This window comes from Pseudovirgaria hyperparasitica (assembly GCF_010093815.1).
Source record: "Pseudovirgaria hyperparasitica strain CBS 121739 unplaced genomic scaffold EJ05scaffold_17, whole genome shotgun sequence".
NCBI lineage: Eukaryota > Fungi > Ascomycota > Dothideomycetes > Acrospermales > Acrospermaceae > Pseudovirgaria > Pseudovirgaria hyperparasitica.
In genome coordinates, this window is record NW_022985565.1 from 773,882 (window position 1) to 798,010 (window position 24,129).

General features: G+C 50.6%; 12 protein-coding genes across 12 annotated transcripts; 8 read left to right on the plus strand and 4 right to left on the minus strand.

The window, feature by feature from the left end:
* Positions 1-2: 2 nt before the first annotated feature.
* On the plus strand, positions 3-3,465 carry EJ05DRAFT_504407 (valyl-tRNA synthetase; the record flags this gene model as incomplete). Its single annotated transcript, XM_033747566.1, has 5 exons — positions 3-33; positions 81-2,605; positions 2,655-2,788; positions 2,837-3,012; positions 3,062-3,465. 5 exons carry the CDS (start codon positions 3-5, stop codon positions 3,463-3,465), a joined length of 3,270 nt encoding a protein of 1,089 aa, XP_033596766.1.
* A 494-nt stretch (positions 3,466-3,959) lies between these two features.
* Positions 3,960-6,041, plus strand: EJ05DRAFT_479833 (mitochondrial carrier). The gene is made up of 6 exons (XM_033744748.1): positions 3,960-4,274; positions 4,334-4,641; positions 4,690-4,854; positions 4,906-5,487; positions 5,545-5,598; positions 5,651-6,041. Exons 2-6 carry the CDS (start codon positions 4,342-4,344, stop codon positions 5,702-5,704), a joined length of 1,155 nt encoding a protein of 384 aa, XP_033596767.1. The 5' UTR covers positions 3,960-4,274; positions 4,334-4,341; the 3' UTR covers positions 5,705-6,041.
* A 339-nt stretch (positions 6,042-6,380) lies between these two features.
* Positions 6,381-7,453, plus strand: EJ05DRAFT_479834 (uncharacterized protein). The gene is made up of 6 exons (XM_033744749.1): positions 6,381-6,570; positions 6,628-6,725; positions 6,774-6,797; positions 6,863-6,970; positions 7,024-7,036; positions 7,097-7,453. Exons 1-6 carry the CDS (start codon positions 6,531-6,533, stop codon positions 7,234-7,236), a joined length of 423 nt encoding a protein of 140 aa, XP_033596768.1. The 5' UTR covers positions 6,381-6,530; the 3' UTR covers positions 7,237-7,453.
* A 249-nt stretch (positions 7,454-7,702) lies between these two features.
* Positions 7,703-8,704, plus strand: EJ05DRAFT_504410 (Methylthioribulose-1-phosphate dehydratase; the record flags this gene model as incomplete). Its single annotated transcript, XM_033747567.1, has 5 exons — positions 7,703-7,819; positions 7,869-8,048; positions 8,117-8,367; positions 8,443-8,526; positions 8,593-8,704. 5 exons carry the CDS (start codon positions 7,703-7,705, stop codon positions 8,702-8,704), a joined length of 744 nt encoding a protein of 247 aa, XP_033596769.1.
* Positions 8,705-10,077: 1,373 nt separating this feature from the next.
* On the plus strand, positions 10,078-11,238 carry EJ05DRAFT_155973 (uncharacterized protein). The gene is made up of 2 exons (XM_033739369.1): positions 10,078-10,241; positions 10,298-11,238. The coding sequence occupies exons 1-2, from the start codon at positions 10,188-10,190 to the stop codon at positions 10,904-10,906; spliced, it is 663 nt and encodes a 220-aa protein (XP_033596770.1). The 5' UTR covers positions 10,078-10,187; the 3' UTR covers positions 10,907-11,238.
* Positions 11,239-12,386, minus strand: EJ05DRAFT_521069 (uncharacterized protein; the record flags this gene model as incomplete). The annotated part of the gene is made up of 2 exons (XM_033748758.1): positions 11,239-11,918; positions 11,971-12,386. The coding sequence occupies 2 exons, from the start codon at positions 12,384-12,386 to the stop codon at positions 11,282-11,284; spliced, it is 1,053 nt and encodes a 350-aa protein (XP_033596771.1). The 3' UTR covers positions 11,239-11,281.
* A 657-nt stretch (positions 12,387-13,043) lies between these two features.
* EJ05DRAFT_504413 (uncharacterized protein) lies at positions 13,044-14,349 on the plus strand (the record flags this gene model as incomplete). Its single annotated transcript, XM_033747568.1, has 3 exons — positions 13,044-13,377; positions 13,428-13,675; positions 13,726-14,349. The coding sequence occupies 3 exons, from the start codon at positions 13,044-13,046 to the stop codon at positions 14,347-14,349; spliced, it is 1,206 nt and encodes a 401-aa protein (XP_033596772.1).
* Positions 14,350-14,626: 277 nt separating this feature from the next.
* EJ05DRAFT_469426 (uncharacterized protein) lies at positions 14,627-15,540 on the minus strand (the record flags this gene model as incomplete). The annotated part of the gene is made up of 2 exons (XM_033742908.1): positions 15,004-15,540; positions 14,627-14,947 (listed from the first exon to the last, which is right to left on the minus strand). Exons 1-2 carry the CDS (start codon positions 15,394-15,396, stop codon positions 14,627-14,629), a joined length of 714 nt encoding a protein of 237 aa, XP_033596773.1. The 5' UTR covers positions 15,397-15,540.
* A 157-nt stretch (positions 15,541-15,697) lies between these two features.
* Positions 15,698-17,966, plus strand: EJ05DRAFT_479838 (nuclear protein localization protein 4). Its single transcript, XM_033744750.1, has 3 exons — positions 15,698-16,062; positions 16,113-17,589; positions 17,641-17,966. Exons 1-3 carry the CDS (start codon positions 15,854-15,856, stop codon positions 17,851-17,853), a joined length of 1,899 nt encoding a protein of 632 aa, XP_033596774.1. The 5' UTR covers positions 15,698-15,853; the 3' UTR covers positions 17,854-17,966.
* A 75-nt stretch (positions 17,967-18,041) lies between these two features.
* EJ05DRAFT_479839 (replication factor C) lies at positions 18,042-19,592 on the minus strand. The gene is made up of 2 exons (XM_033744751.1): positions 19,344-19,592; positions 18,042-19,262 (listed from the first exon to the last, which is right to left on the minus strand). The coding sequence occupies exons 1-2, from the start codon at positions 19,457-19,459 to the stop codon at positions 18,203-18,205; spliced, it is 1,176 nt and encodes a 391-aa protein (XP_033596775.1). The 5' UTR covers positions 19,460-19,592; the 3' UTR covers positions 18,042-18,202.
* A 546-nt stretch (positions 19,593-20,138) lies between these two features.
* EJ05DRAFT_156098 (uncharacterized protein) lies at positions 20,139-20,780 on the minus strand. Its single transcript, XM_033739370.1, has one exon. The coding sequence runs from the start codon at positions 20,682-20,684 to the stop codon at positions 20,304-20,306; it is 381 nt and encodes a 126-aa protein (XP_033596776.1). The 5' UTR covers positions 20,685-20,780; the 3' UTR covers positions 20,139-20,303.
* A 138-nt stretch (positions 20,781-20,918) lies between these two features.
* On the plus strand, positions 20,919-23,271 carry EJ05DRAFT_504417 (uncharacterized protein; the record flags this gene model as incomplete). The annotated part of the gene is made up of 2 exons (XM_033747569.1): positions 20,919-21,586; positions 21,633-23,271. 2 exons carry the CDS (start codon positions 20,919-20,921, stop codon positions 23,269-23,271), a joined length of 2,307 nt encoding a protein of 768 aa, XP_033596777.1.
* Between the last annotated feature and the right edge of the window lie 858 nt (positions 23,272-24,129).

Genomic DNA, 24,129 nt, shown 5'->3' on the forward strand with positions numbered 1-24,129 from the left:
GGATGGCGCTCAATGCTGGTTCTCACAACATAGGTTAGCATATATGTGTGGTCGAATTCGCCCTATTAACTTCTAAATAGCGGGCGAGGAGACTGGCCCTGTAACTGGGCAACCCCCGCCACTCTCGAATGAAACGAAAAGTGAGATACTTCACTCTTCAACGCAAGATGCTACCGGCCAGAATGCCCCAGGTCGCGACGGTGGAGATGCAAACGCCGAGAAGAAAGTAAAGTCTGCGAAAGAGCTAGAAAAAGAACGCAAGAAAGCGGAGAAGGATGCGAAGTTTAGAGAGAAGCAGAAGAAACAACAAGAGCAGGCTACTGCAAGCTCAAAAGCGAAGAAGAAGTCTGACACAAAGAAGGAGGCCTTACCAGAATACGTAGAAGAGACTCCCAAGGGTCAGAAGAAAATTTTGAAGCCTCTAGATGACGAATGGCACAAGGCATATCACCCCAAAGTTGTTGAGTCTGCATGGTACGACTGGTGGGAGGCAGAAGGCTTCTTCAAGCCGCAGTTCACACCAGAAGGGGACGTCAAGCCCGCAGGTCACTTCGTGATTCCCATACCACCTCCCAACGTTACGGGAGCATTGCATTGCGGACACGCTCTCGCTACTGCGCTCCAAGACACCCTTATACGATGGCATCGGATGAAGGGGTTCACCGTCCTGTACCTTCCGGGATGCGATCATGCTGGTATATCAACACAGTCCGTGGTGGAAAAGATGCTTTGGAGACGGGAGAAGAAAACACGTCATGATCTGGGCCGACAGGAGTTCACAAAAGTCGTATGGGATTGGAAAGATGAGTATCATCAGAAGCTCGTGGCTGTATTGAAGCGACTTGGTGGATCGATGGACTGGTCAAGGGAGGCCTTCACTATGGACGCCAATCTTTCAAAGGCAGTTACAGAGACATTCGTCAGATTACACGAAGAGGGATATATCTATCGGTCCAACCGCCTGGTGAGCTGGTGTACTCAACTTAATACGGCCCTTAGCAACATTGAAGTTCAAAACAAAGAGATCACGGGACGCACCAAGATCTCCGTGCCCGGGTACGACAAGATGATTGAATTTGGAGTGCTCACATATTTCAAATATCCAATCGAAGGTGAAGAGGCCATTACTGTGGCCACGACCCGGCCCGAAACCATGCTTGGAGACTCCGGTATTGCCGTGCATCCGGACGACGAGCGTTATAAACACTTAATTGGAAAGAAAGCAAAACATCCATTCGTAGACCGAGAGCTGCCAATCGTAGCAGACACTTATGTTGAGAAGGATTTCGGTACCGGCGCGGTAAAGCTGACCCCAGCACATGACCAGAACGATTTCGAGCTTGGTAAACGCCATAATCTCGCTTTTATCAACATTCTTAACGACGATGGTACTCTTAATCAGAATGGTGGCAAATTTGCGGGACAAAAGCGTTTCGATGTACGCTATACTGTCGTCAAAGAACTAACAGACCTTGGCCTGTTCGTAAAACAAGAGGACAACCCAATGAAGATTCCCCTCTGTGAGAAATCGAAAGATGTTATTGAGCCATTGATCAAGCCGCAATGGTGGATGAAAATGGGAGAACTTGCGGAGGAGGCTGTCAAGGTGGTGAAGGCCGGTGAGATCAAGATTCGACCTCAAAAATCAGAAGACGAATACTACCGCTGGATGAGCAAGGTCAATGACTGGTGTCTCTCGCGTCAATTGTGGTGGGGCCATCAAGCACCTGCATATTTTGTAAAGATTGACGGCCACGATCTACAGAAGGACAATGCAGATGGTGAATATTGGGTCACAGGCCGCACAGAAGAAGATGCCCAACAAAAGGCTACGAAGAAGTTTCCAGGACAGAAATTCAGTCTCGAAAGGGACCCCGACGTCTTGGACACATGGTTCTCATCTGGACTATGGCCATTTTCAACATTAGGCTGGCCTGACAAGACCCACGACTTTGAAAAACTTTTCCCTACTTCTGTTCTAGAGACAGGTTGGGACATCCTGTTCTTCTGGGTCGTCCGCATGATATTCCTTTCTCTAAAGCTTACCGGAAAAGTGCCTTTTAGCGAGGTATATTGTCATTCACTTATCCGCGACTCAGATGGCCGTAAGATGTCTAAATCTCTGGGTAATGTCATAGATCCGATCGATATTCTAGAGGGAATCACACTACCGGACCTCCATGCCAAGTTGCACGTTGGCAATCTAGACCCGAAGGAGGTGAAGAACGCCGAGAGATACCAGAAGGCTGCTTTTCCTCAGGGCATGCCTGAGTGTGGTGCTGACGCGCTTCGATTCTCACTGATTCAATATACTACTGGTGGTGGTGATATTGCTTTCGATATCAAAGTAATGCATGCGCACCGTAGATTCTGTAACAAGGTATACCAAGCAACGAAATATGTATTGGGGTCACTTGGCGCAGGTTACCAGCCGCAGAAGTCTAGCGCCTTGTCTGGAAATGAGTCTATGGGTGAAAAGTGGATTTTACATAAGCTCAGCATTGCTTCAAAGGACATCGATAAAGCGTTGACCAATCGCGAATTCTCCAGAGCGACAATCATCGCTCACAAGTATTTCTATGATAACTTGTGCGATATCTTCATCGTAAGTATTAGCTCTCTTATTGACGTAGGGCAGCCAGCTGACAGATTAGGAAATCTCAAAACCTGCTTTGAAGGAGGGCTCTTCCGAAGAGCAGGCATCGACAAAAGCAACACTATACACGGCACTAGAAGGTGGATTGACGATGCTGCACCCATTCATACCGTTCGTAACAGAGGAACTTTGGTGAGTAGATCTAGTCTTCGAGTAGTGCATTTGGAATTAACAAGTCAGGCAACGTCTTCCCCGTCGCCCAGACGATTCAACACCTTCGATTTGTCTTGCAGCATACCCACAATACGTTTCAGAGTTCGATGATTCTGTGTCGGAGGCCCGCTTCCAACTGGCCTTGGATGTCAAGCTTGGAATCACGAACCTCATCAATGATTTCAAGCCGGAGAACGCCAAGAGTACGTGGCTTATACTATTTGTTTGGGACCACACTAACACTCGTCTCAGTCCTGATCCAGGCATTCGACCAGGATTCTGAACAGATTCTTGCAGCAGGTCTCTCCGAAATCAAGCGTTTGTCGCAGTATCTCAAGACCTCGTCCATCGAGATCTTGCCATCTTCGCAGCCGATGCCCAAAGGATACGGTGTAACAGTCGTGTCGCCAACTGTAGCTGTCTACGCAGAAATACAAGATCTCGACATCGAGTCACAGGTAAAGAACGCAACAGAGGCCATGAGCAAGGCTACCGACGGCGTCAAGGAACAGCGCAAAGTCTTGGACGAGCCCGAGTTCGCGGAGAAGTCAAGTAAAGACGCGCAAATCCTTGAGCAGAAGAAGTACGATGATTTCCTCGCGGAACAGAAAACTTGGGAGCATATCATTGAACAGTTTCACACAATGAAGCTATAAAAGTAAAAAGGGGTATCAAGTATTTGTGGGATTACTAACGTGCTGCATGCTAAATGATCGAATATGATTGGGTGTGATGATGATGGATAGCTTGTGTGGCACGCATCTTCGCTTGAAATAGATAGCTGTTATGTCCCTATAAATGCTGCAATCAAGTTTCCGTTATACGTCTCGGACTCCCTATTGTCGCATTTGCATCGCCATCAACACACAACGACGGAACACAAGTAGTGAGTGTTTATGGAACGGCACGGTATGCATGCCCTCAAAGCCAACGGGATACGATAGCCGCAATACTACCCCCAGAGAAGAAATTCGCTTGCAATCACCTCGGGCATGGCGGGTGGAGATAGTGAATGATCCATTGGAAGGATGCACACCATGGCTTGGCTTGGCTAACATGACGTAACACCACAGCTATCACTGTCCCGGTTTCGACTATAGGTACTCGAGCGCATCCAGGAGCTTCGTGTCTCATAGAAGACATAGGCTCTCATAGGCTCTTCTGTGCAGACATTCTCTCTCATCAGCACGCCAACAAGAAGTAATCTCAGCGACCTCCCGTTCACAGTATTTAGGAGTTTCCCGCGCTCAAAACCCTGGTAAGCCTTGCGAGACCCACTCAGGCCCAACGGAGATAAGCAGATAGCTACAAGTATGCTGAACCGTGCTGTCTTCTGCATCATGTGTGTCAAAGAAGTCGTTTTCTTCTCTCATATATTCTCCTAGAGAGATTGTTCTTCTAAGCATCGTAGCAATTGAGGCTGATTTTGCAGCAGGGTAGGCTAGTTCGCGAGGCTACTATCATCGTGAGTCCGAAGAGAGCTCCCAGCTCGGAGGAACGAATTGCTCACGCTGAGTACCATAGGAATCATCATGCCGCTTTCATTGCCTACCTTCAGTTCTCTCCAGAATGTCTACTCGAGAGCATCTCCCCTCACACAAAATACAACAACAGCGATGCCACCCCAAAGGACTCCGTACCAAGCGCGACAAGAGCTCTACGGCGCTCTAAGCGTTGCCGACGATGCCAAAGCCAAAGCAACGCAGGCTTCTGATATCGCCCAGCAGAAAGTCGAGAAAGCTAGTAGTGCTGCACAGGCCAAGGTTGGAAAGATTGAGATGTACAGTTCTAAGTTCTATGCCACATGCACACTGGGTGGTCTCATGGCTTGTGTATGCTCTTGCGTGTGGTTTATGTTGAGGCAAGCTAATATGCCATAGGGTCTTACACATGCGGCAGTCACACCACTGGATTTGGTGAAATGTCGTCGTCAAGTAGATTCTAAGATGTACAAAGGTAACTTTGAGGCTTGGGGCAAGATCTCGCGTGCTGAGGGTGTACGGGGTATCTTCACTGGTGCCGGGCCTACTCTTGTTGGATACTCGGTAAGAAGGGACCATCTCAAGCCAGTCTCGGCATGAGCTGATTCGATATAGTTCCAAGGTGCCTTCAAGTATGGAGGATACGAGTTCTTCAAGAAGTACTACTCCGATCTGGTCGGCGAGGAGAATGCAGTCAAATACAAGAGCGCAGTCTACCTTGCTGGCAGTGCCTCTGCCGAGTTCTTCGCCGACATCGCTCTATGTCCATTCGAGGCCGTAAAGGTCCGCATGCAAACCACCATTCCACCATTTGCGAACGGCACTATACCTGGTCTGACCAAGATCATCAGCGAGGAGGGTGTCGGGGGATTGTACAAGGGCATTACGCCTCTCTGGGGCAGACAGATTCCATACACCATGATGAAGTTCTTTTCATTTGAGAAGACTGTTGAAGCAATTTATGACTACTTGCCGGGGAGTAAGAACGACTACAGTGGAGCGGCGCAAACGGGTGTGTCGTTCCTTGGGGGCTACATTGCTGGTATTGCGTGTGCGATTGTCAGTCACCCGGCAGACGTGATGGTGTCGAAGTTGAATGCGGACCGCAAGGCAGGCGAGGGTTTCGGCGCTGCTGTGGGACGCATCTACAAGAATATCGGCTTTGGCGGCCTGTGGAACGGTCTGCCCGTCCGTATCGTGAGTCTACACAGCACAGCTGCTCAACTGGAAGGCCACTACTAAAAACCGACCTAGGTCATGATTGGAACTTTGACTGGAGCGCAGTGGCTTCTCTACGATTCGTTCAAGGTAAGCCACTCTGATCCGTTGGCGTGTGAATGTAGGCTAACACTGCGGACAGATGTTTATGGGTTTACCAACGACTGGAGGTGCACAGGAACAAGAGAAGAAATGAGATATGCATGTCCGGAAAGGACTTTACGCAGAGATGTCTTGCTTGTGTCGTATTGTAGAATAGATGCCATTCCCGTACTTGAGGATGGTCGTCAACCATATCATTCCCTTTTCCTACTTTAAGCCGGAACATTCCCAGGATTCTATCGCTCTATCGTACACTCACAACCATACACACATCCGCAACACGAACAGTAAGCATCCACGAATAAGCCAATCTATTCCAAGTGGGCCCTAAGCCATTGGTTCCCGCCGCCGCTCGCGTGGGTTGGTAGCCATGTCCCCGTATCTCTCAGCCACACATGTTAGTAGTAGGCATGGCTACGGGCAAAAGTGTGTCAGACGAATTAGAGTGGAGTGGCTTATCTCGGCCACTTTTCGTGATAAAGTTCTTTTCGAGTACAGATGATTATGTTATGATACAGTTTTATCTGAAAAATGTGAGAGTTGTCTTGGGGAATGTATATGTTATTGTGTGAGGGGATCCATGTGTTGAATGGTTATTTGAGTACTAGGTTGTACATGCTGCTTTGTTACGTCATTTGAACCACTTCTCTAGACAGGGGATAAATTGCGATTTGCGAGTACGGTTGCATCCCTCTCATGGGATATACGAACTGTCAACCAACTGTGTGTTGCGCCGCCACAGTCGCCGCCGGCCTGTGATTAGGTATCATCCCACGTGAACCCTTGCGTCATTTACTGTCTGTTTATTTATTCCTCTGGCCCTGCACGTCTGCGCTGGTGACCGGGATAGAGCTGCAAACACTTACTGCCACGCCTTTGAGCCTCTTGTCTGCTGCAGCAAAAGAAAGAAAATAAACATTATGCCGACTGACCCTCTTGTATCGACCGGCCGTGGCGGAGGTGCGTTTTGTGCTCGTGCTAAGAGGCGTCTAGCTGATGCTAATGGTGGGAATATAGCTGGCAATATCGGGAAGTCGGATGGCACAGAGTACGCAGATGGTTCGATTGTCCGCGAGAACATCAGCGATACTATTACCGAGCCTCATTCTGGCGGCGTATGTGGTTCTTCCCTTGAGTATTTGTACAATCCTAACGCTGCACAGAGAGGCGGCTTCGGAAACATACACGTAGGCAGATATCCCACCCACGACGAGAGCGACATATACATACACTAGACGCTGACAATGCAAAGACCCCGACCAAAGGCACGCCCAAGCTAGGCGCAACACAGCGAGATGACGCGGAGATAGTGCCGGAGACAGCACTCAAGCACGGAGAATACGAAAACTATCATACGGGGGTGAGTTCTCCGGACTACACAGCTTCAGAATCATGTATTAATGCAGACTTCAGCGTGGTGGAGAAGGTATAGACCATACATCCGACGAGCTCGAGTGACTCTCCCAGAATGCTGATTGTGCGATAGGCAACGTACACAAGGAGAAATACGGCGGACATAGTCAGGCTCAGAAGGAGCACAAGACGACGGAGGAGGGCAAGTCGAGCATTGCGGACAAGGTCAAGCACGCGCTGCACTTGGACAAGGACAAGAAGTCTGGAGCATGAGTGTGCGGGTGTAGTTTGTTGATACTGTCATCTGGAAGGGAGTATTCATTTGCGGACTGTCATTAGGGAGATACCAGGACGGGATAATAGGATGCGTGTTGTTGATTTCCATACTTGACACCGTGCTTCACGAGAGATGCTTCAAGGACGGGGTGCAGAGACCCGGATTACGGAACAGTGGTTTCATGAGAGTATGTGTTATGAGGAAAAAGAGGATGGCGATGTGGATGTATGTGTTGATGTGTTGATACACCCCGCCATCAATGATCCATCAATCATCAGTCCACACTCGCGCACGGTCCTCACTTGCTCCTCAGTGGAGGCATGACGGAATTGCCAAGCAGTCCCAATCCGGTAAGGCCGGCAATGAGGCATCAAAAGTTTACAATTCTCTGGACAAATTCATAACCACTCCAGACACAACCTCTTTGTTCCTTTTTCTTTTTGGTCCTCTACACAATCCACCATGGCATCTGCTGAGCAATCGCGCATCGAGAATGACCATCTCGTTCTCTCCAGCGACCCCGACCACCCCGCAAACCTGATCTGTACCCTATGCGCCAAATTCTACACACTCGGCTGGGTGAGCAATTATACCGGCGCAACGGCAAGAAACTCATAGTAGACACCAGGTGACTGGCACCGGCGGCGGCTGCAGCATCCGACACAACCAGCACATCTTCGTCGCGCCCTCAGGCGTCCAGAAGGAGCTCCTCAAGCCCACCGACATGTTCGTCATGGACGCCAACACAAACACATACCTTCGCACCCCGCAAGTACGCTGGTCCAACTACGACATCCCCTATGCAATTGTCCGTCCCACGCCTCCCTCTCGCCCACGTTACTGATATGTACCCCGCCTCTGTGGCGGGAAAACTAGGCCCTGAAACCGTCGCAATGCACGCCGTTGTTCCTGGCAGCGTTCAACCGCGGGGCCGGATGTACAATCCACTCACATTCGCAGTGGGCGGTGCTGGTGACGCTGATTGTGGAGCGGGAGTTTGGGAAAGAGGCGTGTTTTGAGATTGAAGAGATTGAGCAGATCAAGGGCGTGCCCAAGGGCCGGGGCAAGCAGGGGAACTTGGGATATTTCGATCGCCTGAGGATTCCGATCATCGAAAATACCGCGCAGTATGTTCGAGAGATACATGATAAGGGATGAGGGGAAGAGTGGAGAGATGTGGCTGCTGACCAGTGTGTGCACAGGGAGGAGGATCTCACGGGTGCGCTGGAGGAGGCCATGGACGCCTATCCAGACACGTACGCGGTCTTGGTTAGGAGGCACGGAATGTGAGAAGCTCCCTTTGCTTTGCGGAGACTCGATCTGAACACCGTTTGACTGAAATAAATAAACAGCTACGTATGGGGCGACAACGTCCACAAAGCGAAGACTCTCTGCGAAAGCCTCGACTACCTCTTCCAGCTCGCGGTGGAGATGAAGAAGATGGGCCTGCCCTGGATAAAGTAAGCGTTTTCTATTAGCACACTCGCACTCAACTGCGAGTGTGCCGTTTGGTTCCATTGGCTCCGCGGTCTCATTGAATGTTTCTCCAGGCTGGGCCTTTTTGACAAGCTGATCTATGCCATCCGGAATGACTAGGCGAGTGGCGTATGGAGGGAGAGGTTTGTTTGCACCGGGTGCATTGCTTGTGACTTGGGTTGATATGGACGGTGCGAGAGAAAGAGTTGTTTTGAGTCCTGCATATTCAGCGCTGCATACCGACCTGCTGCGTTCAACACACGAGCGTTATCCATTAGTTTTGGGAACGGCGCAAAGTCTTGCTTGCTCGCTATATATGTGCCATGTGTGTTGAAATCACCACTCGGAGTGTCCAGGACCCGTGAGAAGAACATGGATCTATACCATCATCCACTTTCATATCCACAGAACGCAGCAATCACGCCCACTCTCTCTCTCTCTCTCTCCAGGAAGATCACAGTCTCTCAGACTAGTTGAACTATTAGCAGCAATTAGCGCAATAATACATCCATGGATGTCCCCGCGCCAAATCCCTGACCCCATATTTGCTACATGACATGACAGGAGCAGGCACGTATCAAAAACACCACATATGCACATGCACGTGCACATCTCCCCCTCCCGCTTCATCACACAATATCTCGCACATGAACCTCGGTTCGCATGCCACCATCACACAGCGGCGTGACGACGGAGCGGAGCCGTGTAAGCAGGAGGGGAAAGGTGGAGGGGGCCAAAAGTATGTTAGTTGGTTTGTTACTGTAGTTACGTCCGGGGGGAGTGGTTAGTTGGGCTTGGTTGCATATATATATATACATATATTCAGTATACGTGTGCGTGCGTGTGCAGATAAGAGAAGGTTGGTGATATGTTGGCTGGAGGAGGTTGTCGCTGTGATAGTGATGGTATTCCCCAGTGTGTCGTGCTGACGGGGAAGAATAGAAATGAGTGAGAGGAGTGAGGGGGCGTTCGTACTAGACGGGAGTTTAATGGATCCATCGACCCACAGTAGTAGTGGTGGTGGAGTGCAGTAGTTTAGTAGGAATAAGTAGTGCGTAGCGAGAATATATATAAATACATATAAAGATACTGTATATATATAACAGGGATTGATACTGCATATCGATTATAACCCATACCCACACATACATACATACGTACATCCAGCCGGCCTTCCCACCAACTTGCCTCCAGCCAGTCGTCTTCTCTCTCTCGCTCGTATATACGATCACCATCCTCGCTCTTCAACCTTGATAGAGACAGCATCCGGTCGAGCCCTTTTGCGCCGTCGATCTTGAGAGATTTGTACTTGCTCAATCTACCTAAGGTGCTTTCGCCGCATACGTAGCCAGCGTCTCATATATCCTTTGCCCTTGCTCTCACCCTTGTCGCATCCCATTGCGTGGCATTGTAACTGCATATACCTACCTATTCATTCCCCTCGGACTATTACCCGCTACAATACAACATCATGGCCGCCCCACCGTCCATCACCATGGATAACCTCACGGGGACCTACGTCATGGTACGTTACAAGACCACCACACCACCAATCTCTCCAACTAACAAGCCCCGACACAGGAACGCAAAGTCTCCGACGCACCCGACGCCATCCTCGCCTTCCAAGGCATGTCCTGGCTGACCCGCCAGGCCATCTCCTGGGCGACCATCACGCTGCACGTGCGCCACACCAAAGACAGCGCCACGGGCGCCGACCACATCGACATAGTGCAGAAGCTGACAGGCGGCTTCGAAGGCACGCGCGAGCAGCGCATCGTCGACGGCACGGTGCGCACCCACGAGGACCACGTGTTTGGCAAGGTGCACGGCAAGAGCACGTGGGTTGCGCGGCTCGCGGACGTGGGCAGCGAGCGGCGCGACGCAAGCTATCTGAGCGACGAGGACAGGGCGTTCTTGGTCGAGGGCTGGGGCGCGGAGATGGAGGGGAGTGAGCGGGTGTTTTTGGGCTATGTGGAGGCGGAGAGTGGGTGGGTTGCTTGGAGCGTGTGGGGGTTCAAGGAGGTTGAGATTGAGGGTGTGAGCGAGCGGCGGTGGGCGCGCCATCATGTTGTTGTGAAGCCGGCGACGGGCGAGAGTAAGCGGGCGCGCATGTATTATGATTATCTGGGCCCGCTTGAGGAGGGTGAGGTGGAGAAGCCGGCGCAGGACGATGGGATCAGTGATGTTTGAGGGGGTTGGTGGTGAGGGCATCGATGGAGAGACAGAGAGAGAGTCATGGAGAGATGGATGTATGTATACCCATTTGGTAGAAGATAGACGGACGCGTACGAGCAAGATAGTGCTTGAATTGAAATGAACAACCTGGTTTCCTCTCTGTACTATTATCGTCTCTTTTCTTGTGTCTGTCATGAGGGAAGACTGGAGAGTTGTTGTCGATGGGAATGTACAAAGCGCTGCTGCTATCCCGTGCGCCTTTGCAATGCTATAAATTCCCCACGCTGCACGCCATGCGAGACCAAACGAAAGCAGTAATCGTAGCGACTGTTGTTCATATCCAAACAGCCGTTCAAACGTCTGCTGTATGGGGACAAATGTTAACCATCATCATGGGCCTCCTCGTGGCCGCAATGATCTAGGCCGTATATCCTGGATCTTGATATTGACCGACCTTAAATTGTTCTGCTTCGGATCGTAGACACCAATGACTTGACTGATGACTACAGATTTATTCCCGACAACTTCTACGGTGCCCCTTAAGACGACAGTGCCCCGCGGCGCTTCCGATCTGGGTGCCCTTGTGCCTTCTACAAAGTGTCGAGCGAATGTTGAGAATAGTGGAACGGCTTGCTGCCGCGGAATCGAAGGCCCGTCTACGTTCGGTGGTACCAGCGCGCCTGGAGGCTGCCCTGGCGATTTTCCTGCAGGCTGTCCCGGCGATTGTCCAGGACTTTGTTCAGCAGGAGCATCTCCAGACCCTGCGATACGACCATCGATTCTTTTCAATTCTTGAAGCCCTTGATCGAGTGTAGACATGGAAGCATCCGGCGGGGGCTTGTTGCCAAACACGCCCTTGAACTGCATCCAGTATTTCTTCGTCAGACTCGACCCGATTATGTAGAAAGCGTTCATGGCGCCGGTGGGATATAGAAACGTCTCAAGACGTCGTTGGTCTTTCAGCTCTACAGCCCTTGTCGACCAAGCAATTACGACGTCGTCGTCCTCGAGAAATATAACCTCAATTCTGAGCAAAAGTTAGTCGAGCTCGGAGATCCTGTACGACCGTTCAAACATACCCGCTCCGTTCATATTGAGGTGGAGGCCCAGGTGGGTAATAGAAATGTATCCAGTAATTGTTCCATCGATCGTCAATCTGCCCAAGAGTCCGCTTCAACAAAGGATGCCGGCTCACCTCAGTCCGCACCCGAGACACTAGTTGTTCGCGTGCCCCCGTCTGTCTTTTTCCGTCTCTAGCAAACTTCATAAATTCTCGCCATTCGGGATCAGAGCCTTTGTAGTATTCTCGCGGCTGTTCTTTCGCCCAGGTCATGGGTATGAAGATGGAATCCTCAATGCCGTCCTCGTCGTATTCGCCCTCCTCATCCTCGTCCTCGTCCTCCTCCTCATCCTCCGACTCTTCCTTGGTCACGTCCCGGCCTATTCCAGCTGCTCCCTTCTCATGCTCGCCATCAGGTCGTCGTTTCCTGTCCATTGCTTTGAGCACAGCAGCCTTTTGCGCATTCGTCTGTTTCGGGGCTTGCTTCCATTCTTTCTCCTCCTCACCCTCCAGTGCCCCGAGTATATAATCTAGTCCATGGTTCAATGTTATATATGCTGCGCCCGTGTATAGCAGATACGTGCCAACACGCTTCCATGTGAGCCACCGGCGCACGAACTTCACTTTCTGTATGCGGACATTGGTAGACTCTCTGTACTGAGGGCGACGGAGGGCAAAAGCCCCTGTCTGTCGAAGGAGCGGCCTAAATGTCCGTAGCCCGAGCGACTGGGACATATGGAGCAGGTCGAGGGCAACAACACCGATGAAGATAGGTGTTGGGCAAGGTTTACGAAGTAGGCACTCCCCGATGCGATGCTCTGATATTCATGGATGACTCCGAAAGGCTTGGTGACAAGTCGAAGATCAGCAGAACAGGTGAGTGTAGAATGGCACCTCTCGTTGTAGACACGATCCGGATCCCAAATAGAAGTTGAAGCGGAGGCAAATGATAGTACTGGACAACCGGTTGGCTGCAGCCTGAGGCCGTAGTTTCGCCGACGTTTCACTCTCATGAGCTACTAGGCTTCGACGCTTCGACGTCAGTCAAGCTGTTACTATAATCTCATCATCGGCATCGACATCGACGGCAACATGAGGTCTGGCTGGAGTCTTACGCTGCCGTTCTTTTATCCTCTCGCCGCGGCCCTCTCATCTGACGAGGCCCGCGTCTTCCTCTTCCCCAGCTCTCCCAGAGCTCTACCGAACCGGGGTCAGAAGCTTGACGCAGAAACAGCTCGACTAGTCTTCTCGAGGCGTCTAGGACTGGCCCAATACTACAATGTTGGGGATCTGAAAGACGAACAACTCCAGCAGATTAGTGCATTCGGTGGAAGCCCGTCAGGGCTGCTGGATCTCCAGCATATTACTGCTGCGAATCAGCAAAGTCAAGGGTTCATCGTCGTGGAGGGGTTCGACAATGTCCAAGGTACTTTTATCACGAGCAAATTGTTCTCCTACGATACTTACGACTAGCAGATGTTGTCCCAACAACTCTCGAGTCGGGTTCATACGACGAGTTCACGATCCCCATATCGCCATCCGCGGCCGACACACTGGAGCTCATGGAATCATTCGACGACAAATTGAGATACTTGGAGTCCATTGATACAACTATAATGCCAGCAGTGTGCGACTCTATTCATGATGTAGTAAATAGACAGGGCATCACTCCTATGCGACAGACCTGCAAACCCTGGTCATTCTCTTCCGCAACGAGTCTCAAGGTAGGCATGGTTGTATGACTTGGGCTGAGCAGCTCATTAACTTTCGCCAGGACGCTCAATCTGCAAAAGATGTCAAAGCTACGCTTGGTCAGCTGTTGACTGAGGCTAATCAGCACAACTACCAGTTCACAGTTGTCTTCACCTCTCCCAAATCAAAAAAGGCCTCGAAACGATCACCGAACGTCTACGGTGAGATTCCATCAAGACATGGCAAACAGGAACTAGAGATGATCCTGTCCGAGGCGACACCCATCCGTTCCTCCGCTACGTCCAAACCAACACATTCAGGTACCCCGAGCACGAATGACACATCGCCGGTCCGAGGAATCCTTCCCAGCTGTTTCGCATCTGAAGCGGACTGCGAAGCCAAGACAAAAGGCTGCTCTGGGCATGGGCAATGCCGTACGAAATATAAAACTGACAAGACAGAATGCTGGACTTGTGCCTGCGAGGCCCAGGTTCACACCAACTTAGACGGATCAAACAAAACCACCAGTTTTGGCGGCCCGGCTTGCCAGAAGAAGGATATTGTTATGCCTTTTTGGCTCTTCACTGGTTTTACGATTGCCTTTTTGTCTATCCTGACTTGGGCCATTGGACTTCTCTACAGCATGGGTGAACAGGAGCTTCCGGGCGTGATCAATGCGGGTGTTTCTGGACCTTCGAAGAAATAGATGTGGGATGGCAGTGAGCAAGAGACCTTGTATGATTTTCATCATGTATCATTATCTAACGTATTGGTGTTCGACGAACGTATGAGTCCTATTATACATGCAACAGCGCTTTGCAAAAGTCAGGCCTCCGTGGATATATGCTCCCATTGAACATCGTTGCAATTCTAGAGTGACTGTAACGTGATCGGATTTGAAGAGTCGAATCATCCATACACGCTGCGCCCAGAACTCCAGCAATGCTCGTTTTAGTTTCCAGCACTATAGCATAAGTGTCAATTCATTTCTTGCCCTTCTTCTTGTTCTTTGGAGCACTATCGGACGGTCCGCCAGCTTCCACTATGACTGCATCATCATCGCTACCCTTCGTGTTCGTCGGACTTGGCTTGTTCATTGCAGAGGGTGGGCTTGCCGCAGCCTCATTGTCCAACTCCTTCATGAACTCAGAAGAGACCGAAGCTTTCTTCTTCTCCCACCATTCTTTGTCGGCGTCGACCTGAGCTTGTATCTCCTCTAGCCGTTTCCTAGCTACTATGTTTTGTGCGATCTCGGAGGCAGACTGGAAAATGACTTGGCCCCACCCAGGAACAAATCCGTTCGCCTGAATGAGCATGTACGTTAGTATGTAGACAGGCTCTAGTGGCGAGGAGCATCTACCTCTTGAACTACATCTCTCAATTCTTCTTCCACCTCTTTCTCCGCACGCGAGAATCGCTTCCACAGATCATCACCCACACATCCCTTTTGTAGAAGTGTGCTCAACGCCTGTTTCGCATTCCTAATCTGAACGATTCGATGGACATCCTCAGTCGCACGCCGCAAAAGTGCTGCCTTCAATACACTGTCCGGGACTTTTGGTTGCCCTGCTTCGGGCTCCATGTGGAGTAGGGTGAGGTATATGTCCCGTTGGAGGTTTTGACCAAACCATGGAGCGAGAGAAGCAGCCTTTGCGAGTTTTCGTTTGCGATAAAGAGACGAGAATGTCACGAGTGAGCCGATGAGTATGCCGAGATAGGCAAAAGGCACCATCAACGTTAACCAATTCACCATCCTGGCGATAGTGTGTGTACGGTATTGGAACTGGACTTTTTCAGGAGCGTGGTCTGCCGGGCGCGAAAATGCGCTTGGGGTATTTAAAGCCTCGGAGCTGCGATCTTGGTAATGAGTGATACGGTTGGGAGTTTTATGTGTTTGTTGTGGCTGCTGGACCGTGAATAGTTGGCATCGAAAATGCGCATGGAAAGGCCACCTAGAGTTTCATGCATCGCGCCTCCAGCCCCGAGATATGCCCGCGGGCGGTGGAGCGGGCAGTAATCCGCGCCTAATCCGCGAGTGACGTTGGCGGGCTTATGCCTATTATTCGAAGCTCATGGTAGCTTTCACTTACACAGCTTCACCTTCAACCGCAACAACTTTCTTCATACATGAGCACTCCCCCTTATATCACATAGATAAATACCATTTCGGTGGCTCTGTCGTCCATCCTCACTACATACCCCGCCTCATCATGATTCTCAGGTTCCAAAGTAAAGAAGGCCAGTTTCGCCTTACTGTACAGCAAACAGACGACTTCGCCTCTCTATTACATCCAATCCTCGAGAAATTGCCCAAAGACGTTGACCCTACCAGTATTACTGTGTCAAATGACCCAAGAGCGGGGGACAAGAGGAAGATCGCATCGTTGAAGGGCATAACTTTCAAACAAGTGGGCATGAGGTAGGTCCTCCCCAGTCGCATGTGAAGCCATGATCTAATATATAGCCAAGCAATGGTGATAAGATATATCTTGACTGGCAAGAATCTGCGCCTGCCGCTACAAACGGGCATACTGCTCCAGCATCAATAGCGAACCGGCTCGATGGCAAACCTGTCCTTCCTTCACAAGATCCACCGGTCCTCCGTAGCGACCTTGCTTCGCCGACGAAGCTCATAAAGAACCCCTGGGATGTCGTACAACAATCTTCACTTGATGATAGGCTGGACAAGTTGGATGGCAAGATTTCCAGACCGAAGGATCAGCGTTTCTGCAAGCATGGACCGAAGGGCATGTGCGACTACTGTATGCCTCTGGAACCTTTCGACGCCAAATATCTTGAAGAAAAGAAGATCAAGCACACATCTTTCCATGGCTACCTCCGAAAGATCAACCAGGGAAAGAATAAACCAGAGACAGGAAGCTCGTACATACCGCCGCTGACCGAACCATTCTACCGCGTCCGTCCCGATTGTCCTAGTGGCCATGCTCCTTTCCCTGCTGGAATATGCACAAAGTGTCAACCAAGTGCTATCTCGCTTAAGCCCCAGGAGTATCGTATGGTTGACCATGTCGAGTTCGCCTCACCGGACCTTATCAATAGCTTCCTAGATTTCTGGCGAAAATCTGGGAGCCAGAGATTAGGCTTTCTCTATGGGCGCTACGAACAATACGAAGAAGTTCCATTAGGTACCAAAGCCATAGTAGAGGCTATATATGAGCCTCCGCAGGTCAATGAAGTGGATGGTATCTCGCTAGGGGACTGGGACAACGAGAACGATATTGATGATCTTGCGCAGCTTTGTGGTATGCAGAGAGTAGGTGTCATTGTCACCGACCTCTTAGATAGTGGCGAAGGAAATGGTAGCGTCATTTGCCGTCGGCATGTCGACTCATACTTTCTATCGTCCCTCGAGGTAGTCTTCGCCTCAAGGTATCAAGCGCGGTTCCCCCGGCCAACGAAATGGAGCGAGACAGGGAGGTTTGGGTCAAATTTTGTTACATGCGTCATCAGTGGAGACGACAACAACCAGATCGCCATCTCAGCGTATCAAGCTTCGAATGATGCTGTGGAGATGGTACGAGCGGACATCATAGAGCCATCGGCGGACCCTACCGTTATGCTGGTACAAAATGAGGATGAAAACGTGAATGGCAACCGCAAGCGATATATTCCAGAAGTGTTCTATCGAAGGATAAACGAGCATGGAGCTAATGTACAGGAAAACGCAAAGCCATCGTTCCCAGTGGAATACTTGTTTGTCACCCTTACGCACGGTTTCCCGACAGAACCTCGACCACAGTTCGTGAATCATAAGTTTACCATTGAGAATCGGGAGGCCCTTGGGGAGGCACAAGAGATCTCGAAGCTCGCGCAGCAGCTCAATGCGAAATCGACCGGGCCAGCACTCAACCAACCTACCGGACTTACCGCGGTGTCAGACTTCCACCTGCTATGCTTCCTTCATGGTCTTGGAATACTTAGCAAAGTGAGTCCAATGTTTTGGAATATCCATTATAGTAGCTGACAATAATCTTAGGACGAGGAACGTCTCTTATGCCGGGTGGCCAGCAGTCATGATCTGTCTGACGGCTATCAGCTTCAACATAGTGGAGGATGGGCAACACTTCTGACTATCCTCAGAGAAAGTGGTGAGCGTCCCCCAAAACGTCGATCCCCAACAGATCATTCAGCATTCGGCGATGACAGCGTTCAGCTTGCTAAGAGGATTAAGGGAGTTAGCCTGAGATAACGTCCGATGATGATTCTCGCCAATATGGTATTTGCCCTGTGCCGCACAATTCTCTGAGTACACACCTGCTGTTTACTTTCTGAGTCGAGTTTGGTCATGTCCCCTCCAATGAGTGATTGATAAGGGATGTCTGTGATCCAGACGTGTATGAAGTATTTGTTCCAAGATCTAGTCTTGACTTGGTGTCCCCAAGGGATTTGATTAGGGATAGTTAAGGTGAAACAACCCGGAGGTGTTAATCTCTATACGCAAAAATGCTTGCCGTATATATTCAGCTACCATATATTACAGAGAGCCCATACAAAGCCTTCCCTGCCCATCATCTCTTTCGTACTTCGTCCATGGCATGCTATTCCTCTGCAAAAACATCTGCAACACGCAATGATAGATCGAGGATGGCTAGATGTTCGTCTGCACCGTCCACTAATCTCTTATCTACCTCTGAAAAGATCATTGTAATCTTCGCCTTTTGTAGGTCTGGTATCGTCTCATCGTAAAGAACTTTCTCGTAGAGCTGTGACACAACTTGAGCAGCGCTCCAACCATCAGCCACCATGTCTGTGACAACATTTGCCACTGAGCTGTATCTACTGGTCTTCTTCCCGGGCTGCATCGCGGACTGAAGCCGTGATATAGTGTCATCGGGTATGACACCTGAAATCTCCTCGATTATGGCAACGGTAACAGTTGCGCCACTCTCTCCATCAACGTCCATGGCATCGCCTTCTTTCACCTTCCCACTCGCTGCCTGTGTAGCACCAACCAGTCTAGCCGCACTCTGCAGAAACGTGATAGCCTTCCGCAAATCCCCCTCTGACACCCGCACCAACGCATCCGTAACCCCCTTCTCCATCATCACCCCCTCATTCCCCGCAATCTCCTCCAACCGCTTCGCCGCATTCACACTATCCAACGCCTTGAACCGAAACTTGGAGCACCGCGACGCCAACGGATCAATAATCCGCGTCACATAATTGCACACTAGACAGAACCGCGTAATCTTCGAATACGTCTCCATCGTCCGCCGCAGCGCACTCTGCGCATCCTGCGTCATGCTGTCCGCCTCGTCCAATATGATGATCTTGAACGGCGGGACCGGGTACTTTTTGCGGTACTCGACGCCTGCGGGCCCGGCGGGCGGGTTCGAGAGCTGGCTGCGGGCAAAGTCTTTGACTTTCTCGCGCACGATGCTGATGCCGCGCTCGTCTGAGGCGTTGAGTTCGAGGACGCGTGTGCGCATGAGGTCGGGGCCGTAGAGCTGTTTTGCGAGGGCCAGGATCGTGGATGTCTTGCCGGTGCCGGGGGGGCCGTAGTAGAGCATGTGGGGGAGGTTGGAGGCTTGGAGGGTGCGTTGGAGGACGGTGATGGTGTGGTCTTGGGCGGTGACGTCGGAGAGGGTTTTGGGCCGGCTGCACAGGTGGAAAAGAGAGGGGAGTCAGAGTCAGGTTTCGCTTTTGGGGGGACGTCGAAATTGGGGCATTTGTACGCACTATTTCTCTACCCATGGCTGTGTGCGAGGTGTTTCTTGCTTGGTGGTGGGTGCTTTGGACGAACTTGCGGCGGCGGCGGCATCTTTTCTGGCTTTGATGTCGAAGAAGCCCGCCATGTTTGCGGCAATTCGGCTTATGTGCTATGTTGAAATTCAATTCAAAGCTGTGTAGGCGAGAGAGAAACAGCAATTAGAAGTGTATGCAATATATGACGGCGGCGCTAAACAGGGTTCTGTCTGGTAGACGCGCTGCACGCGTTGAGGTTCGCGCGCTAGGTAAAGTGCTTTTTCTGCCTGATGATGACTACGTTCATGCCCCAGGCATGAAAACCATATCTTAACGTTCATCGCGTTTCTTCTACATGTTTACATGGTCACATGCTTTTGAAAACCCCGACTTATCAAAATCGCCCACGGCTACGAGCGTACACATATGCGACCCCAGCCGTAGCAGATTCGAATGCGAATTGCACGATTATATATTAGTGTCAAATAGGAAATTCCCCCTAGCGTTGATTGCTGTTACCAAGATTTTCCAAGACGCTTTACTATGGTCCTTTATTACGTGATCGAAAGACTCGGACCCCAGGTATGCACTATCTCAAGGCTGATTCCTCTATTCCTAGATCGGACGGCTGAGTAATTGTTAGCGGCCTTTGATCTCCTTGCCGTTTCTGGTACATATCCCGTACGCTGCGACGTCCCTTCGACCAAGATTTAAACATCGGTGAACAATGAAAGTGCCATGAGTCGCTGGTTTCATAGTTTGCGCCTCAGCCTAGTCACAGTCACCAACCAGAAGTGGCCGCAATGAGAGGCTCGCCCCCATTGTTTAGCCCGGCCGCAATATGTCGAAGATATGTCTTTTCCAGACTACCCAGTACCTCCGGGAAACTTCAAAGCAGACGTCTTATAATGGAACACATGAGGCGTGCAATGAGTTGTTGAGTCTCTGATATCTTTAGTCACGACAGTTTTGCTTTACGACTCCATAGTCTGGTAGAGTACAGAGTGACGAAATGTGTGAAGTCCTTGCAGGCTGCAGTTCCATGTATGCTGAAACTACAGGCAACAATAATCGTCCCTCGAGAAATTTTCCAAACCCGGCTACCGCTAACAAGCAAACAGTTCCCCAGAGCACCAAATTGGAAAGTGTGGCTGTGCTTTCGGATATGAAATCTGCACGCGGATATAGCCACGGCCCCCAAAGACTGGACTTGGCGATCGGCCACGTTTTGCGGCTACTTCCTACCCAAGTGACCCAGTTCTCGGGGCTGTTCCATAATAGGGGTGATCTAATTCCCAGAAGAGCATTTCGTGAACTTCCGTGTTTTGTCAGCATGGCTGGCGCCAAAACTAATTAGTACTATACGAGTCGCTGTAGAAGCAGCAGACGCCTGTCAGGGGCGCAGCGTCTATGCCGTGTTTACTGGCATGTAGGCTTTCGGATGAATCCTACATGGCTAACAAGCCATTGCTAAACAAGAGAAACCTATAGGAGTATATATCATCATGAGTTCCCTGCGTAAAGCAAATGTACACGAGGTCTTTACCACAGGATTCCACATACGCTAAGATGAAGACGATTCTCTTGACTGCCGCCGGAGCAGCATTATCTTCAGCACGACTCCATTCAGCAAACATACCAGCATCAAGAGCCATCGCAGACTCAGACGAGCCATGTGCTGCAATTAGTGCAATCAAATCATCCGAGCCCTCTTCCTTCCTTTACGATCCAGACCTTGCACTCGCTTGTCTTCACTCGGTTCCCGTGAATCAAGATGTGGACCCGCAGCTCGTCGATGAGCTCAAGGTCTACCTTGAGTTCCAGACCACGTTAAGCTATCTCAAGGATCCACCAAAAGGATACGATAACCCGCCTGTCGACCTCATGGGAGGCATGGATGCTATCAAACAGAATATCACCAATGGATTCTACTATAGCGAATACGAAGTACAGATGGCTATCGCCACTCTACTGACCAGTGCGCATGACGGCCACCTTGGTTTCCAAAGCGACATCTCAAGTGTCTTCAGCTTTGAGACAAGGTCTCCCTTGGTTTCTGCTTCACGAGATGGTATCGAGCTTCCGCAAATATACGTCTGGGAGGATCTCATGTTCCCTTTCTTAGGCGGCGGCCCATCGTTTACCCCGAGTCCAGTCACCCGAATAAACGGACAGGACATCGAAGAGTATTTGGACGGCTTGATAGTACAGTCATTGCTCCACGATGCTGATGCGAGGTGATTTCATTCGACTATAGTTTGGCACTGGAACTAATTATGATAGATACAACGATCTCTTTTACAGCACGCCAAGATCCTCAATACAGGGGGGTACGTTTGGATTCACCAGTATTGGCCAGTATGCCGGGGCATGGATCAATACTACGCATCTGCATGGAACAATGACTTCCTTCCAAAACGTCGCTGTCAGCCACTTAGACTTCACTGGCGTCGAGGACGGTGGATCTTTCTACTCGAAGTTTTGCACTGGTCTGCACGCCGCGCCGCTCCTGGACCCTACTGACTCTTCTTTACACACGGGGACGGACTCGGAATCGCCAGAAGATGAGCCATCTGCCGTCACAACTCCTACACCACGACCTACTGCTTTTGGCTACCCGTACCCGGTGGTTAAGCACTCTGGGAATGCAGTAGGCGGCTACTTCCTCAATGGTACTGATGTTGCCGTTCTGAGTATGCCGACGTTCACTGCGGGAGATACTATCTCCGATGTCCAAGAATACCAAGATGTAGTGACAACATTCATTCAAGAGGCCCTTAAGGATGGGAAGACGAAACTGATCATAGATCTTCGCGGCAATGGCGGCGGCAACACTGTCTTGGGGTTTGATACCTTCAAGCAGTTGTTCCCATCAATTGAGCCATGGGGAGCAAGCCGTTTCCGAGCACACGAAGCATTCTTCCAGATAGGTAACCTGCTTGAACCGTACATCAGCGATGCTGCTCTAGCGAAATCTGATCCTGAGATGTATCGATATCTTCAGCGCAACTTCACAAACTACAACTATGTTGCAACCCTAACCGAGAACAACACGGATTTCGCATCCTGGAAGGACTACTATGGACCCCACGAATTCAATGGAGATAACTTCACGTCACTCACGCGATACAACTTCTCAGACCCTGCCTCCACCTCGTATTTCAACTCCAACGTCACAGGCTACGACAATCGTACCAAAATATTCAGTCAACAGCCCTTTGCGACAGAAAACATCGTAATGCTCCAAGATGGCTACTGTGCCTCCACCTGCGCAATCATTAGCGAATTGCTCAAAGAGCAAGCAGGCGTCAGAACAATCGCCATGGGAGGTCGTCCTCAAAACGGACCCATGCAAGGTGTTGGTGGTACAAAGGGCGCGCTCACCCTCAAAGGTTCCCAGATCAATGCTCAAGCCACACTCGCCCTTGCGAACTTGACCACGTCTCAGGATCAGTTGGAGGAGCTTCTGGGCACACCAATTGGCACTGTTGCAAATGCCCTGCTGCCACAGGTACGCTCGTATACCGGAGGCGCTTTCTTAGGGACCGGTCTGCAAATTAACGCTGTCGACAATATCAGAGATACCGATGTTGAAGGCCAGACGCCCCTTGAGTTTGTGTATGAGGCTGCCGACTGCCGACTATTCTACACGCTTAGCAGCGTCGTCAACGTTACCGCAGCCTGGGCTCAAGTGGCCAACGCTGCGTGGGGAAATGGCACCTGCGTGCCTGATAGCAAGTCGCCGCCTTCTAGCGTCACTGGGGGCCAAGGATCGGATGAACAAGAGGGTGCCGCAGGAATTGTGAGGCCTGGAAGTGCGGTCATAGCCTTTATGCTTGCGGAGCTGTTGCCCTTTTACTATGAGCCAATGTTGGTTGTGTTTGTTTGTAAATTATCTTGCATAGCGCCATGTAGCATATAACGTAATCTATTGGCATAATATTCACCGAGGGGCAGCTGCTTAGTGACGCGGCTTGCCATCTTTTGTTAAGCCTGCCAGTGACCATAATTCACGCTAAGGGGTAATTGCCCAACTGTCCAATCATAGCATATTGATTCACTGTACAGTACATGGGCTTGAGATATACTCCACGTCCAACGTTCGCCTCCGACCAAGATACAAGCCCAGAGCTTATTTCCTTTCCCCATGTCATATTAGCTGCCCCTGAAGCAGACTAAATATGCAAAAGCTGTCCCTGCGGCGTCTGCGGATGCACCACCATTAACATCGTGATGCCCGAAAAGGGTATCACGAACTGCTTGACACGCGCCATAGTCGGCACGCGCGCCCCAATCAAGTTCGCTTCGAGATTCATGGGCATGTTGGCCTTCTCCTGTGCGGAGAAGAAGTCACTGTGGTAGATGTCGAGATGGGACTGGCGGGCGGGGATGGTGCGACATGTTACCCGATTGTTGGGGTCTAAGGGGTAATGATTAGAATGAAAGATAATGAAGAGAGATACACATCGAAGTTAGCAGTTCGAGCATCCTGCCTGCTTACCGTTGGCATACTGGTTCACGATGTCGCATTGGCGTGCTGCGACGAGTTCGCGCTTGGAGTGGTCGTACTTGAGGATGCGCTCATGAGACCGGCGTGGGTCGGGATAGAAGAGCAGAACCATGCTGATGATTTTATAGAATTTGTTGAGTGGACTAGAGTATGGAGAGCCTGGCTTCCCTTTGATATTCAGGTTCGTGGGAACTGGATCTCGATACTCGTCCTTGAAGCGATTACAGACAGTGGTAGGAATGTGGCTGGAAAACGAGAGCTTATATGGGG

Bases quoted from the DNA above. Each gene is read 5' to 3' on its own strand.
- EJ05DRAFT_479834 (XM_033744749.1), top strand. From the start codon at position 6,531: ATGCCGACTGACCCTCTTGTATCGACCGGCCGTGGCGGAG. The intron at 6,571-6,627 runs GTGCGTTTTGTG...GTGGGAATATAG, and splicing joins ATCGACCGGCCGTGGCGGAG to CTGGCAATATCGGGAAGTCG. The intron at 6,798-6,862 runs GTAGGCAGATAT...GACAATGCAAAG, and splicing joins GCGGCTTCGGAAACATACAC to ACCCCGACCAAAGGCACGCC.
- EJ05DRAFT_479839 (XM_033744751.1), bottom strand. From the start codon at position 19,459: ATGGCGGGCTTCTTCGACATCAAAGCCAGAAAAGATGCCGCCGCCGCC. The intron at 19,263-19,343 runs GTGCGTACAAAT...CCACCTGTGCAG, and splicing joins CAGCCATGGGTAGAGAAATA to CCGGCCCAAAACCCTCTCCG.
- EJ05DRAFT_479838 (XM_033744750.1), top strand. From the start codon at position 15,854: ATGATTCTCAGGTTCCAAAGTAAAGAAGGCCAGTTTCGCCTTACTGTA. The intron at 16,063-16,112 runs GTAGGTCCTCCC...TATATAGCCAAG, and splicing joins TTCAAACAAGTGGGCATGAG to CAATGGTGATAAGATATATC. The intron at 17,590-17,640 runs GTGAGTCCAATG...CAATAATCTTAG, and splicing joins GTCTTGGAATACTTAGCAAA to GACGAGGAACGTCTCTTATG.
- EJ05DRAFT_155973 (XM_033739369.1), top strand. From the start codon at position 10,188: ATGGCCGCCCCACCGTCCATCACCATGGATAACCTCACGGGGACCTAC. The intron at 10,242-10,297 runs GTACGTTACAAG...GCCCCGACACAG, and splicing joins TCACGGGGACCTACGTCATG to GAACGCAAAGTCTCCGACGC.
- EJ05DRAFT_156098 (XM_033739370.1), bottom strand. From the start codon at position 20,684: ATGCTGACAAAACACGGAAGTTCACGAAATGCTCTTCTGGGAATTAGA.
- EJ05DRAFT_479833 (XM_033744748.1), top strand. From the start codon at position 4,342: ATGCCGCTTTCATTGCCTACCTTCAGTTCTCTCCAGAATGTCTACTCG. The intron at 4,855-4,905 runs GTAAGAAGGGAC...GATTCGATATAG, and splicing joins CTACTCTTGTTGGATACTCG to TTCCAAGGTGCCTTCAAGTA. The intron at 5,599-5,650 runs GTAAGCCACTCT...CACTGCGGACAG, and splicing joins TTCTCTACGATTCGTTCAAG to ATGTTTATGGGTTTACCAAC.